The sequence below is a fragment of the Polypterus senegalus genome, chromosome 2 (assembly GCF_016835505.1).
Source record: "Polypterus senegalus isolate Bchr_013 chromosome 2, ASM1683550v1, whole genome shotgun sequence".
NCBI lineage: Eukaryota > Metazoa > Chordata > Cladistia > Polypteriformes > Polypteridae > Polypterus > Polypterus senegalus.
In genome coordinates, this window is record NC_053155.1 from 223,493,802 (window position 1) to 223,521,239 (window position 27,438).

Consider the following 27,438-nt stretch of genomic DNA (forward strand, 5'->3'; position numbering starts at 1 on the left):
GTCTTATTTAAAAAAAAAACAAAAACAAAAAAAAAACCACTTTTTTTGCTTTTTTTCCCCCAAAGTAATGTGAAATAAACCCTTTAATATCATTTCAACTAACCATAAAAGAAATTCCAGAGATAAAGGGATGTAAAAAAAATGCATGGGTACTCGGCATGTAGCTAAGAACTCTTAAATGTAAAAATTTCATAAATATTAATGTAACTGGAGATATCACCTACTTTCTTGTTATAATCATAAAAATGTACTTTTGTGAGTGGACCCAGGCAATGTAATTACTTTGCGATATATAGTGAGAAGCATTCCTAAGAAGATCAAACAAAAAGAAAACTACAGAGCTGCAACATGATCAATTAAACTGAGTAATATGGTGGCAGTGTAGTTAGTGTTGCTCCCTCATGAATCCAGCATTCAAGGTTTAAGTCCTGCACCTGGTCATTATATATGACAGGTTTACACATTTCTCTCAAATGTGTATGGATTTTCCTCCATATAATCTGGTTTTACTCCCACTTTCTCAAAAATGTGTATGTTAGGTGAATTGCTAATTCTCAGTTGGGCACACTGGTGTCTCTATAACAGAACCCAGGGAAGAACTGGAGTCATATTACCAGCTGAAAAGCAAATTTCCAAAGTTGAAAATGGAGAATAAAAAAGTTTTGCAAAACTGTTGAAACAATCTCCTTTAATAATAATAAACAAATCAGTGCAAAGGAGCTCTACATTATGACTTGTGCTGCTTAGATATACTTTGAAAGACTGTTGTTAGTGCTTGGACATTTTAGTAATACAGTGCATTAGCAGCAACAATAAATGAGTATACAAAAATAGTCAGGCTCCCTCCCCCCCTTCAGTAGAGTCCGACAGGTCACATAGTGAGTAGGAGACAAGGTTATTATAGTTTTGCCTTTTTTATATTAGTTTTTATTTCTATATTTTTTCTGATCTTACTTGGAAATTTAGTTTAGTTTTAGTTTTCCTTCATCATGTATTTTTAGTTTAGTTTTTATTTCACAAAGGCATTTCTATTTTATTTTTATATATATATTAGTTTTAGTAATTATGGCATGGAGTACCTAGTTTTGTGTCACAATCAGGCATAACTGTACTGTACACTTAACAGATTTGGATATGAGTTTAATGTTAGTGGAAGGTAACTATACAGCCTGGTTTATTATCTGGTTTTATTTTTGTCTGATAAAAACAAGCATAATCAAAACTAGACACTGAATATGAACAATTTTACACAATTTTATAATTTTTAAAATATTTTCTCATGAAAATCACAGGGGCTTAGGAAGAACAGGGCTCTTAGACTTGAATCAGTGTACAGACCCCACCCAGCTGTATTGAGGGAAACAAAGAACAACAAGCATGTAGTGTCAAGGTTAGGGGTGGTGAGTCTTGAATAGCCCAACATAAAGGACAGTAAACCTATAATGAGCAGGCAATAGGAGTACAGACAGGCATAAAACAACAGAGACAGCATCTGAGATTAGGAACAATATATACATTATCTAAACCTGTTTATCCATAGTAGGCTTTCAGAAAATCTGGAGCCTACTGCGGCAGGTTTGGATGCAAGGCAAGAAAAATCCCTGGTATGCAGTATGTATGATAAGGCTAAGAACAAAAAGAATATGATATTTCAACTGTCTATTTTGGGAGAGAGAGAAAGACATTGAAAAAATGGAGACAAATATTTTAAAATATTCTGCTAATGGATTACTTTCACAATATCAGGTATTTTGAGTTGTGAAAATGATCTAAAAAAGATAAATTAATAAATGTGGAATAAATACAAAAACCCATTTGTACTTTTTCATCACTTGTCAGACTTTCTGCCTTTGTTCGTATGGCTTCGTTGTTAAACAATGTTTTTAAAGCAAAAGTGATTGGTCAGTAACAATATGCTGATCTTGTATGATGACCTAGTCAGTCTCTCGATTGCCACCGTTTTATTTTTAAAAATCGGGAGTGATCTCCCCTCGACTTTCTTGTATACTCAGATATTGGGATGGATATCTGAGGAGTAAACTGCAAGACAATGATTATGTTTTCATATTATGTACATTAAGGAACCATCAACAACAAATCAAATGAATAATATATTGAACAATTATTAAAAAAGTAAAGTTGAATAAATCGGACTCTGCAACTGTATAAACAAAAAAAAAATGAGTATGTGTTCAGATAAAGTAACACTTCTGGGTGATGGATTTGGCCCAAAAGTTAATACAGATCTACAATTGTGGTGTAACAACCACATGCTGAATTTCATCCATTTATCTAGTTATGTTTTTGAGTTATCGTGTTTACACATGCACAGAGACGTGCACACAAGCAATTCCAAAAAACAGTATTGTTGGACACTGGTTAGTGTATAACATCAAGATTCATCAAAATATCGAGGTCGAATTTTTTCATGATTACTATACTTTCTGTATATTTCGTATATGAGAAAGTAAAAACGATTTCTTCTGTGCGAAGTGGCAGGTGAATTACTGTCAACAAAAAGCAGACCCCTGAGAAATAAACTGAAACGTTACTCACTCGTGATTTTTCTATGGTAAACGTTTTGTTGACCAGCACATTCTGATTTCAGCCATTTGAATTACATCTTGATATACAAAAAGCACAAAGAAAGGCAGCACGCAAATCGCTTTCTATTTCTCATGCTTTACGCACCCACACTCGGCTTGCGCTGTCACCACAAATGCTGTGTGAACTGCCGCCCACCTTCACCAGCTGCCGTTCACTGGATGAATATATGCGGGCGGCTCCTGGTGGATGACTTTCTGTTTTAGAGTTAAAACTTACAAGGGTTAAAGACTAACAGCAATAATGTTCATTCAAACACGAAAACTAAAAATATTTTAGTAAATTATTATTTTATTTCAGTTATTTTTTCCAGCTACTTTAATAGTTTCGTTTAGTTTTAGTTTTTCATTTCGGTTTTGTTAATTATTTTATTTCAGTTTACAAAAATGTTTTTTTAATAATAGTTTCAGTTTTAATTTTGGTTTTCGTTAACTATAATAACCTTGGTAGGAGACAACATTGCTTGATGAAGTCTGAGACCAACTTTGTATTAAAATGAAGTGAGTTGCTTGTGTATTTTGAGTGAGTGCTCTTTTTCTTTTTACAAATTACTACAGCTCTTGCTATGCTTTATTAAAAACCCAATTTTGCAGGTTGGTGAAGTAGTGGAACATTTCCTGTGCATGTTTTGATTAGTGGTGTTAGTTCTGTTACTAGTGTGCTTGATGAAAAGCACACCAAGTATATTCACTGTGACAGTGTATAGAAACCAAGAAAACCTTTTGTATGTACCCCATGTTCTTAAGTTGATGTGGCAATTATCACAGCAGATGTGTGTAACATGTATGCCAGATATGCAGTCTTCTTCATGTGCCACTTAGCACTGCAAATATAAGCAGCATGATTTTCTACTCAATGTAAATGTAAGTTTGTCATCTTTGGATTTGAATGGAGGACAAATTCTATCTCACAAGCCATTTGTTGTGTCAAAGTATGCACTATTTGAAGATGACTCCTTTTTATACCGTGCTTTATGCTGGGTTTCTTCTTCAAATCTGTGTTTCGTGTTGAAGTATTTGGTGGTAGAGCCTTGCATAACCATAGCTTATCACAAAAAACTTAGCATTTAAGTTGCATTGAAGCCAACATCTGGCAGACTTTGGATAAATAATGTTAGCATCGGTATAGAATAAAACAAATAGAGCCACCTTAATGGTAATTTAAAAAAATATTTACCAAAGGGGTGTAAAGATTGCTGTAATACCAATAGAAAAGTGTTTTCACAAGTTCAAACACTTTGCAAACCTTTATTGATGTGTGGGCCTTAGTTCGCCCATAGCTTTGCCCCTTTGTAAAGTTGCCTATATTAATACATATTGCTATATACTACATAAATAATGTCCAAAAACTGCCTTAGGTAACATCATATAACTTTTTCTTCTTAACTACCTTATGTATGTTAAGATGTTTGTTGTGTATACTGTGTAAAGCTAAGTGATGTCTTTTTTTGATAGCTAATATCTGTCTATTTAAAAAAATAAACAAGCAAATAAAATGTAATGTATTTTTACTACCTTCTACCAAGCCTTCTACAGACATACCTTTTATTGCTTAACACCTTTAAAGCCAAAATTTCTTACTCTAGGACTGGTGCACAGTTATTACCAGTTTACTGTTGAACTTTCATTTTATACATTATTCTTCTTTTATTCTTATTAATATTTTAATGTTGTAGGTATCTGTCAGATGAAGGAATTGAGGCATGTATTAGCTCATTGGACAAAGCACCTGCTGTTAATGACATAATCCAGATTGCACTTAATGTAGGTATAATCTTATTTAATATTTTTATTATTAGTTTTGTCTCGTTAGAAGAGGTACTGGAACTTCTAATGGTGGTTTTATTCTTAGTCAATTTTTAATGTACCATTATGCTACATTTCACCCTGTGGTAAAATGAAAATAGTGCTTATATACAGTACATTAATGTGACTAAATCTTACAATGTCATTATGTCTCATTCTTTCAGGAGCCCCTTTTGACCATTCATTTTCATTCCAGTATGATCACTATTAGAGTGCATTCTTATTTAAAATATAATTTATATATTTTCATTTCTGGCACAGTAATGTATCGAGGAATATTTCCTTCATTACAGGTTATCATTAGTCCTAAATGAAGATTTTAAAAGCACTTGGACAATATAATCCTTTTTGCATTTCTCACCCATAAATCAAAACTAGGAACCAATAAACAGAACAGGGATTATAACAGAACAATTCCTAACAACTAAGGATACCATAGATATTAAAACTGAAAGGAGAATATGTAAAATTATAAAAAAACAATTGAATAGTATGATTTGCTTTTACAATCTTACAGTACAGTCATGCACTGCTTTACGGCTAACTGAGTTGATGTGATTTGTACTTGCAACTGAGCATCTTAGGAAAACATTACGGTAATATTGTTCCAGAAAATGCTAAAACCAGTCAGCCAGTAATAAATCTTTCATTATTATTAATTATTATTAATATTATTTCACAGGGTCTTGCATGTTTTCTGACTCTTTCAGAGAGCCCTTGAAGGTTTGTTTTCATCAACGTTGTTTCACGTAGCTAATTCTTATGCATTTGGCCTGCACCACCTTCCTTACACCAGTGTTGCTTAACCTTTATGGTTCAGTGACACAGCTTTGTCTTTTAAAATTCATTGACGACTTACTAACAGCTATCTCAAACCGGTCCCTTGGTGAAATGAGCATGATCGGAAACTTCTCCCCACACTGGTCAAATGAACTCGAGGGACAAGGCCAAAAATCAGTATTGAGTGCCTGTGATCTTCAGGCCCTCGGGCGGCACTGCATTAAAAACAGGCATGATTAAGTCACTACAGTGTCAGTGTGCCATCCACAAATGCAGTTTAAAGCTCTGTCATGTAAAGAAGAAGCCATATGTTAACATAATCCAGAAATGTTACCAACTTCTTTGCGCCAAAGCTCATTTAAAATGGACTGAGGCAAAGTGGAAAACTTTTCTGTAGATTGACGAATCACAATTTGAAATTCTTTTTGGAAAGAATGACCACTGTGTCCTCTGAACTAAAGAGGAAAGGGACAATTCGGCTTGTTATCAGTGCTCAGTTCAAAAGCCTACTTCTCTGATTGTATTGGGGTCCATTAGTGCCTATGGAATTGGTCAGCTTGCATATCTGGAAAGGCACAATCAATAATGAAAATTATATACAGGTTTTAGAGCAACATATGCCCCTATCCAGACGATATGTTTTTTCAGGGAAAGCCTTGCATATTTCAGCAAAACAATGCTAAATCTAATGCTGCATCTATTACAACAGCGTGGCTTCGTAGTAGAAAAGTCCGGGTAATGAACTGGCCTGCCTGCAGTCCAGACCTTCAGTCAGTCAGTCAGTTAGTCATTTTCCAACCCGCTATATCCTAACACAGGGTCACGGGGGTCTGCTGGAGCCAATCCCAGCCAGCACAAGGCGCAAGGCAGGAACAAATCCTGGGCAGTGTGCCAGCCCACAACAGGGCACACACACACACAGACCAAGCACACACTAGGGACAATTTAGGATCGCCAGTGCACCTAACCTGCATGTATTTGGACTGTGGGAGGAAACCCATGCAGACACGGGGAGAACATGCAAACTCCATGCAGGGAGGACCCGGAAAGCGAACTCAGGTCTCCTTACTGCGAGGCAGCAGCACTACCACTGCGCCACTGTGCTGCCCAGTCCAGACCTTACACCCATTAAAAACATTTGGCACATCATGTAACAAAAAATACAACAAAGAACACCCAGGACTGTTGATTTTCAAGAATCCCGAATCAGACAAAAATGGGACAGCATCCCTCTCCCAAAAGTTCAGCAACTGGTCTCTTCAGTTCCCAGACATTTACGAACTGTTGTTAAAAGAAGAGGGGATGCTACACAGTGGTAAACATAGCCCTGTCCAAACTTTTTTTGAGACGTGTTGCTGCCATCAAATTCAAAATAAACTTATTCTTTTCTTAAAATGATACATTTTCTCAGTTTAAACATTTGATATGTTTTTGATGTTCTGTTGTGAATAAAATATGGGTTTATGAGATTTACAAAGCATTGCATTCCATTTTTATTTACATTTTACTCAGTTTCCCAACTTTTTTGGAATTGGGGTTGTACAATAAATTCTTGTAGTATGCTTAAAGAATTATTTTAATAGCCAATGTAGGCATCATTTGTTCTGTCAATATATAATTAATGTCTCTTACAAAAATAAAATTTTCAGCTTGTATTGCTTATAATAAAATATTTTTCTTTCCAGAGTGATCTTCGGCCAATTGGAAGGAAGTTTCTACCTACTGATATCAACAGTGGAAGGGTAGAAAAGGTAATTTACACTGATGATTATTTATTGATTTTTGTAATGTAACATTCTCCAGCCTGCTTAGTCCACTTCAGTTTAAATACATTACTACTTCGTGTAATTCAGCAGCTTTGAGTAAAAAAAAGCTTTACTCATAAACAAGTAAAATTCATATGGAATATTTTAGTTTTTAAATGTTTTATGCTTTGAAGCTACTCTTTACTTGGGCTGGTTGAGATGAAAATTTGCATGTAGTCTGTTTTAGAGAAATTGCTTGTTAAAAAGTGAAGTTGTCTCTGTGCAGTATTGATGTTTAAAAAGTGTACAGCAAGTAACAAAAGTGTATTTGTAGATATTTTTAATTAAATATTTATGAAGCAAGAAATTAAAATATTGCTGTGTAAAGGGAAAATGGAAGGACTTTGAGGTGAAGAAAACCACTTGCTTCTCCTCAGCCCTTTTCTATAACTCAAAATCTATGAAATCCAGTCTCTATGTATAGAATTTTGGGCATTATTGTTTCTAGACATTTCTGGTAACACTGCTGGCTTTTAGCAGATCTGACACTTTTCATTTTGACACCAGGCACTCCTGGTTCTGTATTACTTGGATAATAAAGGTTCCCCTGAGTAGCCTTTTAGATAACCTCTTATCTTATTAGTTGTAATCCTCGCTGATCCAGTCCATTCTTTAAGCTGCTTCTCCAGACTCCTGCTATTTGGCTTCTGTCTGCAGTCATCTAGGGTGCCTTGATATATGTTACTGTTCCTGAGGTGGTTGTTTCATCTTGTATGTATCTTTATCAGCATCTCCATCATAGCACATACATTCCCAAGGCCTGCTTCACATAATCACAGCTGGAAGTTCACCTGGTGCCATAATGTGAAAAGCAAATGTGGTTGCACTCTGACTTGCTGATATTATGTGCTTGTGGTATTCTTAGTTAAGGCTTCCTTTCCTATATGGTTCATTGGTGTAATTTCATCTTTGTTTCAACTTGGTCCTAACTTGACATAGAAGTCAGAGCATCTTTCAAAAAGTGAATGGGGAAAAAGTGTTTAGTGCAGTTGTGTAGTATATAATATAAAATAACATTATTGGGATAAAAATCAACATTACTATTGCAAACACTTCTACCTGCTGAATTCTAATAAAAAAATTAATGCAGTGTTCCCAGTTGAATTTCTCAATTGGAATTCTCAAAGCTACCTGATTCTAATCTGTTGGGTTAAATTTTAAAAGTTTTCTTTAGTTCCTTCAGTTCTGCTTTATTACTACTCTTACAGCCACATAATTATCGCACCTTAAATCAAAATTTAAATAAAAAATATAATGAAAGTGATTTATGATTGTTTTTAATAAGTAATATACAGTACAAATCTGTGTGTATGCTCACACTGTGTTTTTTCAGGTGTAGGTAAAATGAGGAATATAAAACAATTATTAAAGATGTAGAAAAATATATACTTTTAAATATTCTACCATTTGGATAGATGGGAGTGTAGTTCTTCAAAACCTATTAGAGGTGTTTAATAGGTAAACGGTGAAATCTATGCAAAAACAAAGCCTTGATTGCTGCTAGGCGTTTACTGATGCTCATGTCAGTATACTGAAGCATTGCTGAAACTTAGTCTTGCATAATACATGCGTCAGGAGTCAGCCATGAGTACATTTTTAAAACTGAGTGAGAACAATTAGACAGCCCACTGAGTGTCATATTTCTAAACCAATCCAACACCTTATGAAGGTGGCCCTCAAATTAGGGGTGGTGATCTTGAACTGCAGAGAGCAAATGTGCTCATGTTAAACTAGTCTGACAGAAAGCAAGCTTCTGATTACAATGAAAAGTCTTTTTAAAAAACAGAAACAAATAAGTAAACATATAAATGTGTGTTGTGTGTGCAGAGAGTAAATTGCATGTTTTAAATATAAATGTAACCTGTTGCAAGAGAAAAACCTTTCTGTAACATCAGATTATACATTGGCATTCGAACACATTAATGGACAAGTGCTAAACTTGAATGATACGTTGTCATAGGTACCTTGTGTGCTTTCTGTTGTTCAGTTACAGTGATGGTGTAGGAGTTGATAAAAGTTTTAAATAATTTGGCAGCTGTATTCATAAAAATATGAATAACAAAATATGCATTTGAAGTAAAGGTATGTTACACCCCAGCAAAAGGATTGCCATTAAGCGAGATGGTAATGAAGAACTACAGAGATGCTGATTTCAGTACTCAGAATAACACAAATCAACAAATCTGCATGATTACACCAGTAAAGGATAGACATGGCAGCACAGCCTCACAGAAAGAATACATACGAGTTGCACATGTATAGACCACAATGCTGTAATCAAAGTGACAGAAAGATATTGTAGTTTTCAAACATGGAGCTCAGTAGATAAGACTCCTTTTATATATGTCATGTGAATGTCAGCTTAACAACATTAATTGCATTGAATATTTAGAAGAAAGTCATTACTGTTTTTTTTTTTTTTTTTTATAGCCTAATCATTTTACCTTTATTTTCAGATCATAGTTACTCATTTATATCTTTTTACTGAACATGGCTATATCTAGCAGTGCCATGCACAGCCGTGACTGTTTTTTTTTTCAGTGTCAAAAAAACACCTGATACGTTGATTTAAAATGGGATGAAAGCTCAGTATGTTTTAAACTGAAAGTAGAGGGCAGTTTGTTAAAACTTGTAAGAATGAAAAAAAGTTAGAATCTTTTTACTTAAACTTGTAAAATATTTTAAGATGCATAAGAGTTATGATGCTAATACATACTGACTTTTACTGCATTTTGCATTTTATGGTTTAACAAGTAGTTTTAATAAGTATATTAGCCTATGTTTACAATGTCCACTAGATGTCTCTCTCTTCACTTTTTTCCTAAAAGTCACAGCTCAGAATCTTTTTCTGTTTTACCATCAAAACTCCTGTACATTTAGCAATTGCCTTGTGTGTATTTAATGGAGCAAAGTTAATATCAGGTGCAAAATAGAGTATGCTTCCTTATTTATGAAGTAATGGCTAGTGGAATTTACTAATCCAGTTGTGCTTATTACCCCCAATTTCTTTCAAAATATTTTTTTCAGTTTAAATGTGACTCGAAAGATCCAAGTCTAGAGATAGTAAGTTTCAATTTTAGATCTTAGTAGAAGATGAATATTTTATGGCATAGGTTAATTTAAGGAATTGGGATATTAATCAGGGTAATCATTTCCTTGTAATTGTGAAAGTACATTTAAATTCATTTTCAGGAATTGATTTTAATAGTATTGTTTGAGGGTTGTATTCTTCATGTGCATAAGACAGCTTTAGAAGGATTCTTCAATGTCAGTATTTGTACGAAATTAAAATTAGTGAGAATTTATTATGATAAAAACCTAAAAGTCCCTTTTAGGTTGAGTTAATGATGTAGTTTACATTAGACTGAGCAAATTAATAGCCTCAATCCACAGAAATATCAGAGATATCTTAATAGCATTTTTGACTATGGTGATTAAAAGCTGAAGGAATACTGTTTTAAATTGTGACTGTACATAGGGTACATTCTCATGTGTTACTGCATATATTTTGACTTTAAATAAGTAAACATGCATTCTTAGTGAACGTAATTGTTGAATAGATATTTGAATTTCTGCCCAGATTCCCTTATATCATTCTGTTCACTGGCTGCACATCTAGCGTTGGATTATCGTCATACATATGAGCTTCCTTCAGTTCACAAGTTTTGAATGCACCCAGAGAAAATGACATAATTTTGTGCATAGGTTATTATTTACTCATGTGGAACATGCTCTTCCTCCATTATGTGTCACCTGGGCTCAAGCCATGGACAGCTCAGCTTTGCTGTTGATAATTTTGGAAGATTTTAGATAGCTAGATAGAACTGTATTTGTCCCCATGGGGCAATTTAGCTTTTTATAGAATTTCTTTAAATAAATAAATACATTTTGATTAATTATATGTGGAGAATGTTAAACATTGCGACTAAATGTCTAATATGTAGCTCTAGAAAAAGTAATAGGTTACAATTACAAAAGTAAAAGTAAAAAAAAAAAAAAAATCAAGCAGTTAAAAGTGAAACCTCAGTAATATGCTAATCTTTCCTCAAAGAATCCTTTAAAGAGTATCTTTAAACAAGTCAAAGAAATAATATGAAGAGACATAGCTCTGTTAAAATTATTTTTAATATTATCATTTGTGACTGTGGCAGAATTTAAATTACAGATGTATATGCTTACTAGTACACATCCAAGGTAACCTTTAAAAATCTTCATATTACTTACTGTATATAGGCATACTATTTATAGAAGATTAACAGTTTTCTTTTAGGCAAGCTTTAAATAATAATCGAGAAATAGTTGTGGAACAGTTCTTTATGGATCACGAACTTCGACTATAAGGAAAGAAGACCTTAAAAACTGTAGGGTTTCAAAATGTTGGTAGGACAAAAAAAAAGAGAATTGAGACGATTTTAATGGAGATGTGAAAGGAAAGAAATACTTCTGCAGAAAACCCCAATGTGCCAACTCTAGACAAATAGTGATCAGGGATTTGAGCCTGTGTTTGTAAGAACTTGTTCATTTTTGTAAGATTGTGCTGTAGGTTTTGTATTTTTTATTTAGTTGCTACAGCAGACACATGTGACACTGTGCTAGGATATAGCGGGTTGGATACTGGATGGATGGATGAATTGTACTCACACAATAATTGTATAGTGTATATGTGTTTCATGTTTATGTTATTATTTTTAATATTCTAACCTTTACTGAATTTTTTATATACATAACTATTAATTGAAAGGAGCAAGTCGAAATGGTTCGGCATCTGATTATGTTGCCCCTGCATGCCTCCCTGGGGATGCGTTTTGGGCATGGTCACCCAGAAGGAGACATCATGGCAGACCCAGGACATGCTGCAGAGATTGTATTTCTCGACTGGCCCATAAAAACACCTCAGTTTCACCTCGGAACTTTGTAAAAATATATTTTGATGGCTAAGTAGCTGCACACAAGCCTAAGATCACTGTGCGCAATGGCAAGTGTAGGCTGAAGTGATGTGAACCTGCTGGTGGGTGGCCATCGATAAGTGTGCTAGTGGCTCATGGGCTGTGGGGCACATGATATTTATCCCTTCTATTGATTGACAATGATCTGTACCTGCTGTTACATGCACACTTGTCTCAACCGTGAGGGTGCAGTGAGAAAACCAACCTGTTAAAGCATTCACAGTCTTTCAGAAAAAGGGAAGACACCCAACTTTTACTTGCATGTTTTTTTTTTTTGGTTTCTTTTTACTGAGAATGAAAATCCCATTCCATGCCTCCATGTTGGCCACAAATTTGGCAGATGCCTGGAGAAAACTCTTTTCCTTCCAGTCTGCATAGTGCCTGTTGGTGGAGTTGGAGATAATGGCCTTTTCAGAGTTTGGTCTAGTGAAAGGTACTGTTAACTTTAGAAGCGACACGGCTGTTTTGTTTGTTGATCTTTAATTATTTTATCAGTGTGCATGTCACACTACTGTCCTTCCTTGATTTTTCCTAAATTGCTACATTTGAGATGCCCATGTTGTTTCAGCTCTAAAATTTTGTTTATAAAGTGAGATTAATAATTTTTTTTTTTTTTTTTTATGCATGGAAGACCCCTGTTATAAGCAATTAAATGCTGGTATCCAGGTGTGAATCGCTGTCTCATTCCTCTGGCTCACACTTAACTGCATTTGCTTATCCTTTTTACCTTGCCAAATCCTCTCGTACCACTGTTCTTGACATAACAGAAAGCTTCTCTAGTGATGTAAAAGTATAATTTCACATCTGAATAGACTGAAGAAGAAAAATTGGACAGATTGTATGACCCTGACTTGTTACAGCGCGATTGCACATTTCTGATGAGTCCAAAGGTGCCAACTGCCTTTTTTTTTTTTTTAAAATGCTCTTATATTAAATGCATCCTGCCACTACCCAATGTTTCTGTGAGCACCTTCAAAATCATAAAACTAGTCCTCCTTCTGTTTGTGTACTGTTTTACTTCAATCACTATTCTCAAACTGTCACAGTCTCATTAAGTGACTGACCATTATTTGTCAGGATAGCAGCCTCAAAAAGAAGCCTAAATCCGTACAAGGCAAACATGCTGGGGTGAGGGATAAGAATGTGCTTTTGCGCCAAACAGGCTTTGCAGTTTAAACATAACCATCTAGACATCATTAGTAGATTGAAAACGAGACAGGGGTACTGACTGATGCTTCCATTTCCAATACTGAGCAAAATTCCTCTGCATACTAGCCATGAGTTCTTGACAAAAAAGAAATATTTGTAAAAAAAAAAAATAGGAGCCAATATCTTTGATTAAGGTGCCAAATGATGAAATGTGTAAAATATTGATCTTTCAGTCTCTCACCTTTCTAACGTCCATGTATGTGTGCCTAATTCTTTTCCATCTCCTGTGCAATGCATCCTTCTATTGTGCTTTTATGTCTGCTTTGATGGTTTTGATTACTTTCAAACTACAGGTATGTACAGTCATTAAGAACTGTGTATTTTACTCAGGCTCCGAGTCTGTGTCACTAACCATTAGAATGTTAATGTCAGAGGGCCATCCATTGTAATTTGGTTTTCTTTTCTTGTTGTTTGAAGTGAGCTAGCGTTTGATACAGGGCTCAGGAAACTGCACGAGTGATGGGTCTACTGTACTGACTGTAACTAAATTCTCCAATGTTGAGACATTGAGTGAGTTTTGCACTATTGATTTTATTCTGTTCTGTACTGACAGTAAGCCTTCCGACAAACTGTTGTAAGACTTGTCTGAGAATTGGCCTTTTATCAGCATTTTCAGCAACCTCCATTCCGTTTGTACAGCCCTGACATTCTTGAACAAGACTTCTTAATACCAGTCTCATTTTCTCCAAAAGTGGGGAAATCTGGCTATGAATCATGATAAAAGACTGAGGAGCAGCGAATAATCTCATACCCATATAAGCTTCCTTGCTGTGTATTACCCCTAATGTTTTTATGCTGGCTTTCCAGTTCCTTAACTGTAACCTTCACTGCTTTCTCAACAATAAATTAAAGGCTATCTCTGAAGTTGGTGAGACTTATGCTTTTGAGTTGGATAGTCTAAAAAGGTGATGCCTATCTACCTGTTAGTAAATACTCACTAACTTTCCCTGCTTTTAGTTTTAATTCTGTCTGGGGTCTGTTTGTTATTCTTGGGGCACCTCGTTTTTTAAGCTTAGCAAGTGACTGTAGCCCATTGTGCTGCAGAAACGCCTACAGATTTTATTGTGAGAACACAGTTGTCAATAGGTGTTACAGTTTGAAGCAAAATCAAAGAAGATGGGTGGTATGCATTTCTACAGCTCTGCTCAAGCTGGGACAATATGTGTCCCTTCCAGTGAACAGGACAAAATGGCACAATAGAGAAAAAAAAATGACAGAAGACTTCCTGGATTATTTAAAGAGATTTAGCTCACTTTTAGCTGTCCTGTCACAGTGTTCATTTTTTAAACAGAAGAGTCATTTCAACCACAAAGGCTCAGCTGTGGAAAATTAGTGTCCCTTTCATTGGATTGGAGTGTCACATTAAATATTGAATTAAATATTGTTTTGTTGCGGGAAAATGGTTCAAGGGATTAGAACATAAGTAGGCAAAGAATCAGAGAGAAGAGGTCCAATACTTCTATTTTATTTACTTAATCAACTATAATAATCAAACACATATAATGCAGACATACAAAACAAAACAATACTTACAGACATATAAAAAGACATAGAGCCATCATCCCAGACCAGTAGACTGAGGGGGCCCGCTTGTCAGTCTTGTCAAAGGACCAACCCATTTTGCCTTTCATTTACCGGGCGGTGCGCGCTGTCCCTACGGTTGAGCCTCCAAAGGAACTGAGGGCGAAACCTTCCCTTATATACTAATTGAGCGTCCTTGCCGAAAGCGGCTTACGTGTAAGCAATGTATACAGAAGTTATTAGTTTCAGCACACACACCTTTACACGGGACACGGTGTTGTTTTGCACTTGGTCCTGATGATGACGACACCTGGTACCAAAAGGCACACAAAAATAGTGAAGCCCTCGAAGTGAAAAACAAGTGAAAAACAAGTCAGCATAACCCTCTGGCCATATTCCCAGTACTTTTCCTTCTTGAAGCTGGTTTTTGCGCTGAGCGACCAACGCCCATCTGCTCTCTTGATCCCCCCCTCTCTTTAGAAAAATCCTTCCATTACATTCGGCCCCTCGCTCAGCGCAAACCCAGCGCTCTTGCCCTTCTTGTTCTGATTGCAATTTTTCGTAAAGCACAAAATACATAACAGTTAAATATAGTCATTAAAGCAATAATAATAACACAATTGTCCATAATAAATGCTTTTTCTTCACTTGGAGAAATATTTTTCCAGTGAAATTACAATTTTTCTTCAACCCAGGTACTTTGCGCGTGAGGGTCACCTCCTGGGGAGCGTTACTAGCACTTCACCCAAGGAGTTTCTTCTGATTTGGTATTTCATCATCCACATTGTCATCAAGAAAAGAATAAAAATCTTTAACTGAAGGTGTCCATGGTTCAAGAAATTGGGTGCACACCTGTTTGACAGCAACTCTAGTAATAACTAATTAGGAAACTAGTAACAAGCAACAACGTACTATTAAGAGAGTAATTTCTGCTTCACTAACATGAACCCCCATAATACCCAGGTTCAAATAAAGCTAATACTAATTAATATTATTGGTGATGATACAGATGGCATAAATATTTATCTTAAATAACTCAAAAGTTCTCAGTTTTAGGTTGCCACCGCTGTGCACAATGATAATCGGAGATAAAGTCCTTACACACCTCACCATGCTCACATCTTAACACACTCATTCATAAAATTGCCCAAATATACACCCAGCTGTGGTCTCAACCTTGAGCCACCTTTATCACATTAATTCAGCCATCTTGTGGACAGTAGGTGTCAATCCTCCCTTCGGAAGATGTCAGCACTACTTCCAAAATGCAAATCACTGGGTCATTTTTGAGGTCACATTCATTTCAATTTCAATTTCAATTTCAAGGGTTATACCCAAGCTTATTCATATCTTCAGAGATCTTCAAACTTCATTTGGACTTTTTAATTCACGGACCTCACACTCACCACTGTATGTATAGGACACTCCATCTCCTATGGGCCAAATTATTACTTCATTTCACTGATTTCCATAACATATACTCATCAAGCCATGATGTTAATCATTTGACCTGTATCACCATCAACATGCTAGCCTAAACTGTTTTATCCTCTTCTAAAAGCTATAGATGTCCTGACCTATAGTATGTGTCCCTTTTCCCCAAAATACTAGTCATGTGTGTCATCCCATATGCTTACTATTATTCTTTTCAATTAATTAAATGTACCTAAATGTAAAGCTCTACATTATTTGCTATAACACTACAATCAATAACCTAGAATATCTAAACTGGACTGACCCTGACTAGTAATAGTGCATTGTCCCTTCAATGACAATCACTTAACAATCTCTAATAGATCCCTTATGTTAGATTAGATTCAATTCTGATTAACTTTACAAATAACCAAATCATTGGTCCTTAAAGGTGACTTATCTCATACAAAATATCAGAAGGCATATCAAAACATTTATCTAAAAATACAAATTATATAGTATTCCCATTAATACAAACATTCATTAAATACATATTATTTAGGAATCCCTATATTCTGCTTTGTTTACAAATAATTAGCTTTCCCTTCTATATCTTTCATACTTCACGGTTCAAATACTTTTAATTTCAAAGATGTTGCCATTTGTCAAACAAGTGGACAGTCAAAGCAGGCTCCAGCAAGAACATTGAGCCCTGCAGAGTAAAAGTGTGACAGATTTTTTTTTCTCTAATAAGGACCAAAGCAGGTGTTGGGGTCCAACATCCCAAGCAAAAAGGACCCAAGTAGGCAGATGTCATCTATGATTCGGAATCCACGATGATCTTTTGGGCTCAAACATCACCAGCATAGTTGAGCTCTTGGCAGCAGGTATCCATGATGTCTGGAACTGGAATCAAGTCGTTGTCCAGTAGTCAGCTGATCGATGGCCTGATTCATGACTTGATTCCCTCTTTGGTATGGCTGGGTTCTCCTTGGAGTCAGATAATTAGTTTATCTGCAGACCTTTATCACAGCCCAATCTCTGGTTCAACTTCAAATGCTGTCATCTACGATGCACTAGGAAAAAACAGCTTTCACCTGCATATGTAAAGACTTAAAAACGCTCATTTAAATAGTCAGCATATTAATTCTTCATTGGTAGCTACTTATGGATCCAAAAAACAATATGTCATAAGATGTCAGATCTGTTTCGTTGGGGTACCCCTATTAAAAATATTGCTAGCAGTGAAACAAACGGTCAGTTCAATCCAGTGCTGTGCTTGTCTAAGTCAATTTGTCTTTAAACAGTCAGAGTAAAAAATTTAGATTGATAAGCACAAAGTTCAAGTCCTCCTTTATAGCTGTTTCCAGTTTGGCTGCGTTGCAATTTCCACTCAATTAAAAAACATGTCCCAAGTCATTATTAAAATAAAGTCAATCAATGTATTACAAAAGGAAAAGTACTCAATAATAAATCATTACAAAAATTGGTCCCAATAATATTGACATAATATTCAAATTATCTGCATTTGTTCCAAGATTTAAACTGGTTTCAAAATGTAAAATTTAAACAAAATTAAACATAACATATCAAGCAGAGTCAAGAAAGAAATCCACAATCTAGACGGTAAATTCTTAATCTTTTCCTTGGTGACATTAAATAACAAAAAGTTAGGCTCCACATTTCTTCCCCATGTATCTAATCACAAACCATTGTTCAGTTATGCAAAGTCCTAAAACATTTTTCTTTTTACACAAGGTGTTCATTTTAAAGTTTCTATACATGTATAAAAGTGAGCCTTCCATTAGTTTTGTTGTGATACCAGTATTCCACTGTATTTCACACAAACATGTCAATATTACACACAAAGGAAATGAGGAAAGAAATCAATATATCAAAATGCCCTATAATGCAAAATGTGTCTTTATTTACTATAAAGCCCTCTAAGAAATTTGCACATTTCTACCCATATTTAGAATGAAGAACCCACTTGTTTATCAGGTAAACTAAGAAAATACTTCAAATCTACTTCAATTATATACACTGATTTTCTTTTCCCCATAACCTTCTGTCAAAGACAGTTGATCTTGCACATTCTTTCATTGTTATCTTCCAGATGTTTTATTACACGTCTTTCAGAATGTTGACTCCAAAGAGCACAGTCTGTTTTCCTCTTAGTTAACCCTCCTTATTCCCTTTTTTTCACTTACAGTTTGGCATTGGCTGTTTTTATACTGCCACATGCCATTCTTCATACCAGTTGTCACATTTGACCATCACCAAACAAATGCACACCATATTGTCACTTACACTTACCTTCATTACCACATACAAGTAACCCTCACATTATAACAGCTTTCCTTGTACTCTGCCTCTCCAATATACAGTAAATTTTGTTTTCTAAGCAGCACTAATCAACATAGGCTTTGAAAGGAGTATTACCAATAACCTGCTTCATTTTGCTAAAAGAATGTCTCCTTCAATCGAAATTTACTCATTTTAATTAAAATCCTCCCTTTTATCAGAGTCTGGCCAGTACTCAAATAAAAGGGGTGCTCATATAATATGCTTAATCTGGAGACCTTTTTACACCACCTGTTCAAATCTTTTTTTTTTAATTTAGAATTAAGAGCTCTTTTAATTTCAACATTTACATTCACAATAATATCAATTATTTAATTCTTGCAAACAACATATATTTTTACACATTCTTTTAAGCACACTGAAACCTATTTAACATACACACACATAGGGATCCCTCTAATACACTATATAACATACACAAAATCACCCAAACCATTGTTTTAACACATTCAACTTTACCTCAGTTTTGTCACTTATTATCACTTATTATTTATTTTAACCCATATTTACTCAGAGCTCTGGAAGTTTATATGCACACGGCAGCTTCAGCAAATCATAGTTGAACTACATTACCCAGAAGTCTCCATGTTTTTGCTTTCTTACTCCCAAACACACGCACACACCCACAGAACAAATAACAGGTACGCTCACACATTTTTAGCACAAACATATTTACACACACACAGAGAACAATTAATGCTCAGGCATACACATAGTATACAGGCACACACATTGAATAAGTTCAGCACAGACATATTCATATGCACAGACATTAGCGAGCGCCAGGTACCTTTGATGTTAAATACAGTGCACTTTTTCTTTTTCGCGCATTATATTCTTCTCAACGCTTGTTATTCTTTTTGGTGCTATCCTCCTACATTTTTCTGAAGGCTGCTTTACTTATCAGACTATAATATAAAACAGCCTCTCATAGCGTTAGCGGATGTTAACTCTAACACGATTCTATTCAGCTCGAAACGGCGCTGGTTTCTAGATCAAGGAGACTCCATTGGCGAAATGACTCGGCGACAACGAGGAATTGCTTCCGTGGCGATCCATTCCTGTGACAATTAGGGCAAATCCAACTATCAAGAAATCACGCGGTTCGATACTACAGCAAGACGGCACTCTCGTCAAAAAGACTAAACTGTCATTGAGAATATTAACTCAAAACAAACAACATGTAAGCTTCAACATAAATCACAAATAAACTCGAATCATGGCATAAGTGCTAACCACTGCGCCACCACACACTTTAACACTGAGCAATCGTTGCTTAATCTGTATGGCATTCTCTTTATACATTGCTACATGTACTGCTAGCTGCTCGCAAATTTTTAGCCAGGTATTTATCTTGGCTATGCATAAGGCTACCTTTTCCGTCATCCCCTCGGCCCGCTGTACCCGCGGCAATAATACAGCTACCTGGGATTCGGCCATCAAACGCACCCACCAAGTCCATTTGCATTTTCTTAAGCGCGGCTAGTACATTCACTGGTGTTGGGGGGCCTAAACTTTGCCAATATTGTGCTAATCCCCCCCCATGTCCCAATTCTCTAGCGCAGTATTCCCATACTGTTTCCTCCCAGCCGGGAAGAGGTAAAGGAGCCGTGCCAGGGTTTTTATCCTTTTTCTTAGACATCTCTGATTTCTTTTTGCCTCACTCAATAGTTCAATATTTTACCAGATTCCCCAAAATCCTGCAAGTGACGCCAAAATGTTTTGTTGCGGGAAAATGGTTCAAGGGATTAGAACATAAGTAGGCAAAGAATCAGAGAGAAGAGGTCCAATACTTCTATTTTATTTACTTAATCAACTATAATAATCAAACACATATAATGCAGACATACAAAACAATACTTACAGACATATAAAAAGACATAGAGCCATCATCCCAGACCAGTAGACTGAGTGGCCCGCTTGTCAGTCTTGTCAAAGGACCAACCCATTTTGCCTTTCATTTACCGGGCGGTGCGCGCTGTCCCCACGGTTGAGCCTCCAAAGAAACTGAGGGCGAAACCTTCCCTTATATACTAATTGAGCGTCCTTGCCCAAAGCGGCTTACGTGTAAGCAGTGTATACAGAAGTGATTAGTTTCAGCACACACACCTTTCCACGGGACGCGGTGTTGTTTTGCACTTGGTCCTGATGATGATGACACCTGGTACCAGGAGGCACACAAAAATAAGAATTGCGTGGTGAAGCCCCTTGAAGTGAAAAACAAGTCAGCATGCCCCTTTATCCTGACGGAGACGGCGTCTGGTACCAAAAGGCACACAAAAATAGTGAAGCCCCTCGAAGTGAAAAACAAGTGAAAAACAAGTCAGCATAACCCTCTGGCCATATTCCCAGTACTTTTCCTTCTTGAAGCTGGTTTTTGCGCTGAGCGACCAACGCCCATCTGCTCTCTTGATCCCCCCCTCTCTTTAGAAAAATCCTTCCATTACAAATATGAAATTAATATGGAAGACTGTATACAGTCTTTACGAATACATTTTGAATAATTTTAGATGTACAGTGTTCATTTTGCAGACAGCTTACAGGTACACACATTTCTACAGCAAAGACTGTGGAAAGGGATTCAGGTACGCGGAAGATGTGATTGTGGAATAGAAGACTGCCCAATGGGCAAATTTAAAAATACAGTGCAGCATTTAACTGCACAGTGTTTTTTCAGTTTGGTCAGTTTTAATCTGCTATGATCAACTGTGCATGTAATATACAGGAAAAATAGTTTGTTATATTCAATGCTTTTTTTTTTGATGAACTCCCCTTAAAGAATTTTTTGGTCACAGAACATATAGTGTGCACGCCAAGATGAGTAAAGTAATCATAAGTCATAAAGTACCTCAGTAAAATGACTACGTAATACACCTGTAACCTTAAAATACAGACTTCATGACATTGCTGTGCATGAAGAAACAGCGGGAAGGCAGCTGCACATGCATGTTTATTGGAGCATGTGTTAAATCAAAAGAGAAATGGTATGCAAAGATGCGTGAACATGAGAAGATATGAAAATTACACCTTAGTGTGCCTGTGTCAAATCAGAAGGGGCAACTGAATTCCTGAGGGCACAGATATCTTCATAACCGGGGATCTACATGATGGGCAGATTAATTTCAAATGTTTTGATTGCTTTCCTTTTGTTTTGATTATCGGTTGAATCATACTCTGCCCTTCGTTCATTATTTTGTCATAGAGTAACCAGACTCTTGTTGAAATTCACCATTTGGAATATGCGGCCAGCTGCATCAGCAATGCCATGTACAGTAATCCCTTGCTATATCGCGCTTTGACTTTCACGGTTTCGCTCTATCGCGGATTTTATATGAAAGCATAAGTAAATACATAACGCGGATTTTTCGCTGCTTCGCGGGTTCTGCGGACAATGTGTCTTTTTACTTCCTGTACATGCTTCCTCAGTTGGTTTGCCCAGTTGATTTCATACAAGGGACGCTATTGGCGGATGACTGAGAAGCTAACCAATCGGAGCACGCAGTTAAGTTCCTGCTTGCTGAATGCATTGTTAACCAGGAAGTCTCGTCTCGCTCATTCAGCATCAACGTGTTTCTCTGTGTAAAGAGTTGTGCTCTTTTGTGTTTATCTTTGTGCATAGTCAAGCCCTTCATTATGGCTCCAAAACGATCTGCTACTGCTTCAGAGGCCGTGCCCAAGCGCAAACGGAAGATGTTAACGATTGCCGAAAAGGTAAACGTTTTGGATTTGTTGAAGGCTACGATTCTTTTTATTTAAAAGTAGGAAAGGAATATAAGATCTACGGCCGCAGTGTCCTTTTAACCAGGGTGCAAAACAAGTTGTAAGTGGATGTAATAAGACAGTAGTCTAGATGGAATCTGCTTTAGGGATTTGGGTTGAAGACTGCCAGAAGAAGAAGAACGGCAGTGCTACACAATCGCCTGAAGTGGCTCCTTTAAGGGCTGTAACGCTCTCCTTTGTTGTGCAGTAAAATAAAAATCATTGTTATTGGACAACTCATCGTGTCATTGTTGGTGAGTAACCATAATTAATTTTCTACTTACAGTACTTAGTACATTTACTGTATACTATTTTTGTTGCAATGTACGTATTTATTGCTGGTGGCATGTCTATCGTAACGGCTGTAACATGTGATATCGGAGACACTCAATATCTTTAAAATAATATTTAGGTTTTACTGTATATAAACAGTGTGTTTATATACATAATTTCAATGAATCTTACCTAATATCTAAGAGAATACAAAGGGATTATGCTGTATAACTCTGCAGGGAATATTTATAAACAGTGTGGGAGAGTTTATAAGGGATTAAAATATATAAAAATAACCATAGAAACATATGGTTTCTACTTCGCGGATTTTCACCTATCGCGGGGGGTCTGGAATGCAACCCCCGCAATCGAGGAGGGATTACTGTACTTAGAAATATTTTCTCACGTGCATCATCAAATCTGACTGCATTTTCTCTGAATTCCTTGTATCTAGCGCAAACACCTGCATTGTACAAACCAGCCTTATTTGGCCATGGATATCCAAGGGGCAGCCGATGCCAACGCATGTTATGGGCACATCTACGCAACAATTAAAAAAAAAAATGTTGTTTTGCATCTTGCTTCGATGTAATTAGTTTAAAGTTTCAATGATTTAATTTGCCACTGGTGAACTAAGTACAAATGATAAGTGCCAATGCCTATTTTCAGTCACATTTGCAATCATTTTAGTTGCAATGTGCCAAGCAAGTATCATGTAAGGCTTATGTTGTTTTGAGTAATTTTAAGATTCTAGATGTTCGGCATCATATCCACTAATGATAACCTTTATGAAAAAAGTTAAAAAGGTAAATGTTAGTTATCTGCAAATAAATTTTTATTTGAAAGTGCAATATTTAGATTTCTTGTGTAACATGTAGATTTTATTTCTATTATAGTTTGAGATCACTTGTTTGATAATTATTCTGTAGTTTGTCAGTTTATAACCTAAATACTGGATATCAGTAAATAACATTATATTGATTACAAATTATGAAATATTTAGACACTCTTCCTAAGCCACAAGTCACAGCTTTGGTGGTAATTGTTTTTTGTTTGATTGTTCAATGCTATGCCATGAAAAAATGTTATAAATAAATCATACTTACATTAGAATATAAAGTAGTTAATATTTTGATGGCATCTCATATGGTAATACTCCATCATATTTTAAATCTATTACACTAGCTGTATGTGGTATTTGGGACAAAAAATAACCTGTAAAACGCCCCAGCAGTTTTACTATATTTAATGAACTTGGAGAGGCATCAGCTAACTCTTAAGAATTACCTAGTGCAGAGGATGTGGACTCACCTTGTGCTTGTTACCCCACTGGTTTTTGTAAGAAGACACTGGCAATACCATATCTTAGCCATATTGCTGGCATATGAGCCCTATTAATCTTTGTCTTGAAAAAATACCTCCAGATAGACAATGTTTTAGTCAAAACTTTAAGCCTCCATTGCTGAGGTGTTGTTGAGCCTTGGCAATTGTTTCTTTTCAATGTTGTCCCTCTTCACTTTGTTGAGCCTTGGCAATTGCTTCTTTTTGACATTGTCTCTCTTCATCTGTGTCATTAGCACAACATTGTTGTTGCGTGGCTGCATTTTCTGAACACAGGTCTTTTGTAGCAAGTGCCGAAAAAATGTAAAAGTGCATGCATAATCTAGTGGCTGTGGTTGAGCATGAGCAGAGTGGACTGCTCCATACATACACACACCCACACACGTCTTTTATTTATATATGTCTAACAGTGTATACTGAATTGAAGTTTTGACTTTTAAAAATTATATTGCAAATTAAATTGCAATATCTGTCAGAAATACCGCATTTAAATATTTTCCCCAAATCATTCAGCCTGAATGTATGTTTCCCTTAACTTTCTTTGGATGGTAATGTATTCTCCAGACCAAAGTAAGATATTGTGTTTTGTCATTCCTCCACATCTCTCATTCATGATGTGTGAGGTGTGCACACAGAAAAGTACTTGTATAAGATGTTTGCAATTAAATTGAATTTAATACATGGATTTAAACTGTTTTGGCCTGTGTTTGTTGAGGATTGAATGGTATAGTTCTTTGGGATCATAGCCAAGGTCACTTTGGTTTATCTTGGGCATTGATAGTCATGAACTGAGGACAGACAAGTGAGATTTACTTCATTAAAAACATAAAGAATAAAAAGTGCCAAAAATTGTGCATAACAGTGCAGTCAAATCAATGAGTAAATAGTACATAAATAATACATAAACTCGTAAAGCATGTGTAATTTAAATAACTGGCAGAGTCTGGGGTGTTTAAAACAATAAATTAAATCTAATAAATACTTTAAAACCCAGATATCTTTCCCTGCTCTGCTCATTCAAACTTTGTTATTACTCTGGGAGATCCTAAATTGCAGCCTGCCACTGACAGCTCCCAGGGTGCCTTGCTCCTCATCTACCAAATGCTGCCTTACTTGGCTCCTTCCACAATGTAGCCCTTGGAATTGAGTCTCCCCACAACACTACCACAGCTCCCAGAGTGTCTTGCTCTACTCTGGATGCTGCTGTGCTTAAGCCTTCCTCCTTCAACTTTGTCTGGGGGACTTTCCCACTGTAGTCTGCTGCACTTATCAGCTGGCTAGAGTGATTCCACCACACTTAATCAACACACAACCTTTGACCCTGCTGATCCTCACAGCAGTCCGCATAGCCATTACTACTTTACTTTACCTTCTCTCCCTTTCCTCCCCCCTTTGCTCCAACAAAAAAAAAAATCACAAAAAAGAAACTTGTTTCCTTTTATATTTCATTCATCTTGAAACAGCTGATGCCTGCTGCTGATTCTGCTAACAAGGCAATCTCCTTATTGAGTGTGGCACAAAAATGGTTTTGGCTAAAAATTAAATAAAATTAAGCAATTAAAATATTTTCCATCTAACCACAAAGGACATGTGTGCTAAATTTTTATCTCAGTAACAATGAATTTAAACATTTTGTGTTCATAGGCAACTTGTATGTAGATTAGAAACATTTTTGTCTGAAAGCAGTCATTCTTTTTTTCTTTATTTAGACCACTAGAAAGTTTTCTTTCTTTGTGTATTGTCAGTAAATTTTTCATTATACCTTCTCATTAAGAGTCTCTTTGTCATTCCCTTTACTAGTTAAATTTTATTCCAAAGTAAATATTGTTATCTTCTTTGTTTTAGCTTGAAGGGCCATGCATTCTTCAGGTACAGAAAGTAAGAAATGTGTCAGCTCCTAAAGACAATGAAGAATCCCAAGCTGCTCCACGAATGTTGAGATTGCAAATGACAGATGGTCATACAAACTGTTTGGGAATAGAATTCAAGTACCTGTCAAAAATAAGGTGAGAAAGGAAAAAAAAAACAGTTTTTAAATTTAATTTTATGTTTTGTAAATGATAGATTATTAGTCTTAATTATTCAGTTTAAGTAATTTTTTTTATTTTTATTTTTAGCCATCGATTACCAGACAATTATATAGTGAGCATGATTTGCAAAAATGTATAACATTGAACATATTTCTCAGTATTCTTTCTTTAAAGTTTACTTTATAATTCATTTATTAGATATATGGTGGGCGGCACGGTGGCGCAGTGGTAGCGCTGCTGCCTCGCAGTTAGGAGACCCAGGTTCGCTTCCCGGGTCCTCCCTGCGTGGAGTTTGCATGTTCTCCCCGTGTCTGCGTGGGTTTCCTCCGGTGCTCCGGTTTCCTCCCACAATCCAAAGACATGCAGGTTAGGTGGATTGGAGATTCTAAATTGGCACTAGTGTGTGCTTGGTGTGTGGGTGTGTTTGTGTGTGTCCTGCGGTGGGTTGGCACCCTGCCCAGGATTGGTTCCTGCCTTGTGCCCTGTGTTGGCTGGGATTGGCTCCAGCAGACCCCCGTGACCCTGTATTCGGATTCAGCGGGTTAGAAAATGGATGGAAGGATATATGGTGTTTTTAAGTATAGGCTTTTTGAAAATTATCCTAGCTGGTCTTGTATTGTATTAACATTAATACACCATTTTTTTTTTATGTGAATATGCTCGCCGCATAACCCAATCTATATACTTCGTATGGTACCAGCATGTTCTGTTTCACAATATCTAGAGCAAGACACTTGGATTAAACATCTGTATTTATTCATTATTTTATGTATTTAAAATTGCTGCTTTACCATAATCTTGTCATGTAATGTATATAAAGGACAGGACATATTTTCATTTGTTGTAGGCTTACTGAAAATCTAAAACTTATAAAATAGCTTGCAAGCAGTACATACAATAGTACTAATGCATGGATAATGATGTAATGAGCTACCTGAAAGGAAATGTTGTTGCCCAACCCTTAATTTTACTAATTTACCTTCTAGTACTTTTTCCTTTATTTCATTAGTGTTATATACCTATTTTGTATTTTGATTGTCTGAAAGAAATACTTTTTTTATTTAAAAAAGCTTGAACACTGCTCCTGGCACTAAAGTAAAACTTCTTGGAACAGTTTTGATAAAAAATGGCTTCCTGTTGCTTGAAGACAGCAGTATTTCCGTCCTTGGTGGAGAGGTTGATCATATGATAGAAAAATGGGAACTGCAAAGGGTAAGCATATTTTCATTAAAAACTTCTGTCAACATAGTTTTAGTTTTTCTTAAATGATCCTATACATTTAAGTTAAAGTGATCATATTCACTAATAAGTATAAGAAATATTCACTAATAAGTATTTTAAGATATGAGATACAATAAGTGTCTTTTTGAAGAAATAGGTAAAACATTAAAAACAAAATTAACACTATTACATGAAATATATATTTTTTACATTTCTCAAATAAAAGTGAATTTACTTCATTGAATGATATTGTGAAAAGTTTTTTGGGGTATTAAATCTATAAGACTATGAGTTCAATTTAGCAAAACTTCAATGTGTTTATTTGAAATACAAACTGATATTCCTGTATAAACTTTTTTAAATATTC

The 27,438-nt window shown here is 35.9% G+C and overlaps 1 protein-coding gene across 1 annotated transcript in view; it reads left to right on the forward strand.

Annotated features, from left to right (window-relative positions):
- tdrd3 (tudor domain containing 3) overlaps nt 1-27,438 on the forward strand; it is a 79,939-nt gene that overhangs the window by 17,106 nt on the left and 35,395 nt on the right. Inside the window, exons 2-5 of the mRNA XM_039745315.1 lie at nt 4,280-4,367; nt 6,875-6,940; nt 25,666-25,826; nt 26,921-27,062. Of these exons, the coding sequence (XP_039601249.1) occupies nt 4,280-4,367; nt 6,875-6,940; nt 25,666-25,826; nt 26,921-27,062 (457 nt within the window). The remainder of the gene's footprint in view (nt 1-4,279; nt 4,368-6,874; nt 6,941-25,665; nt 25,827-26,920; nt 27,063-27,438) is intronic.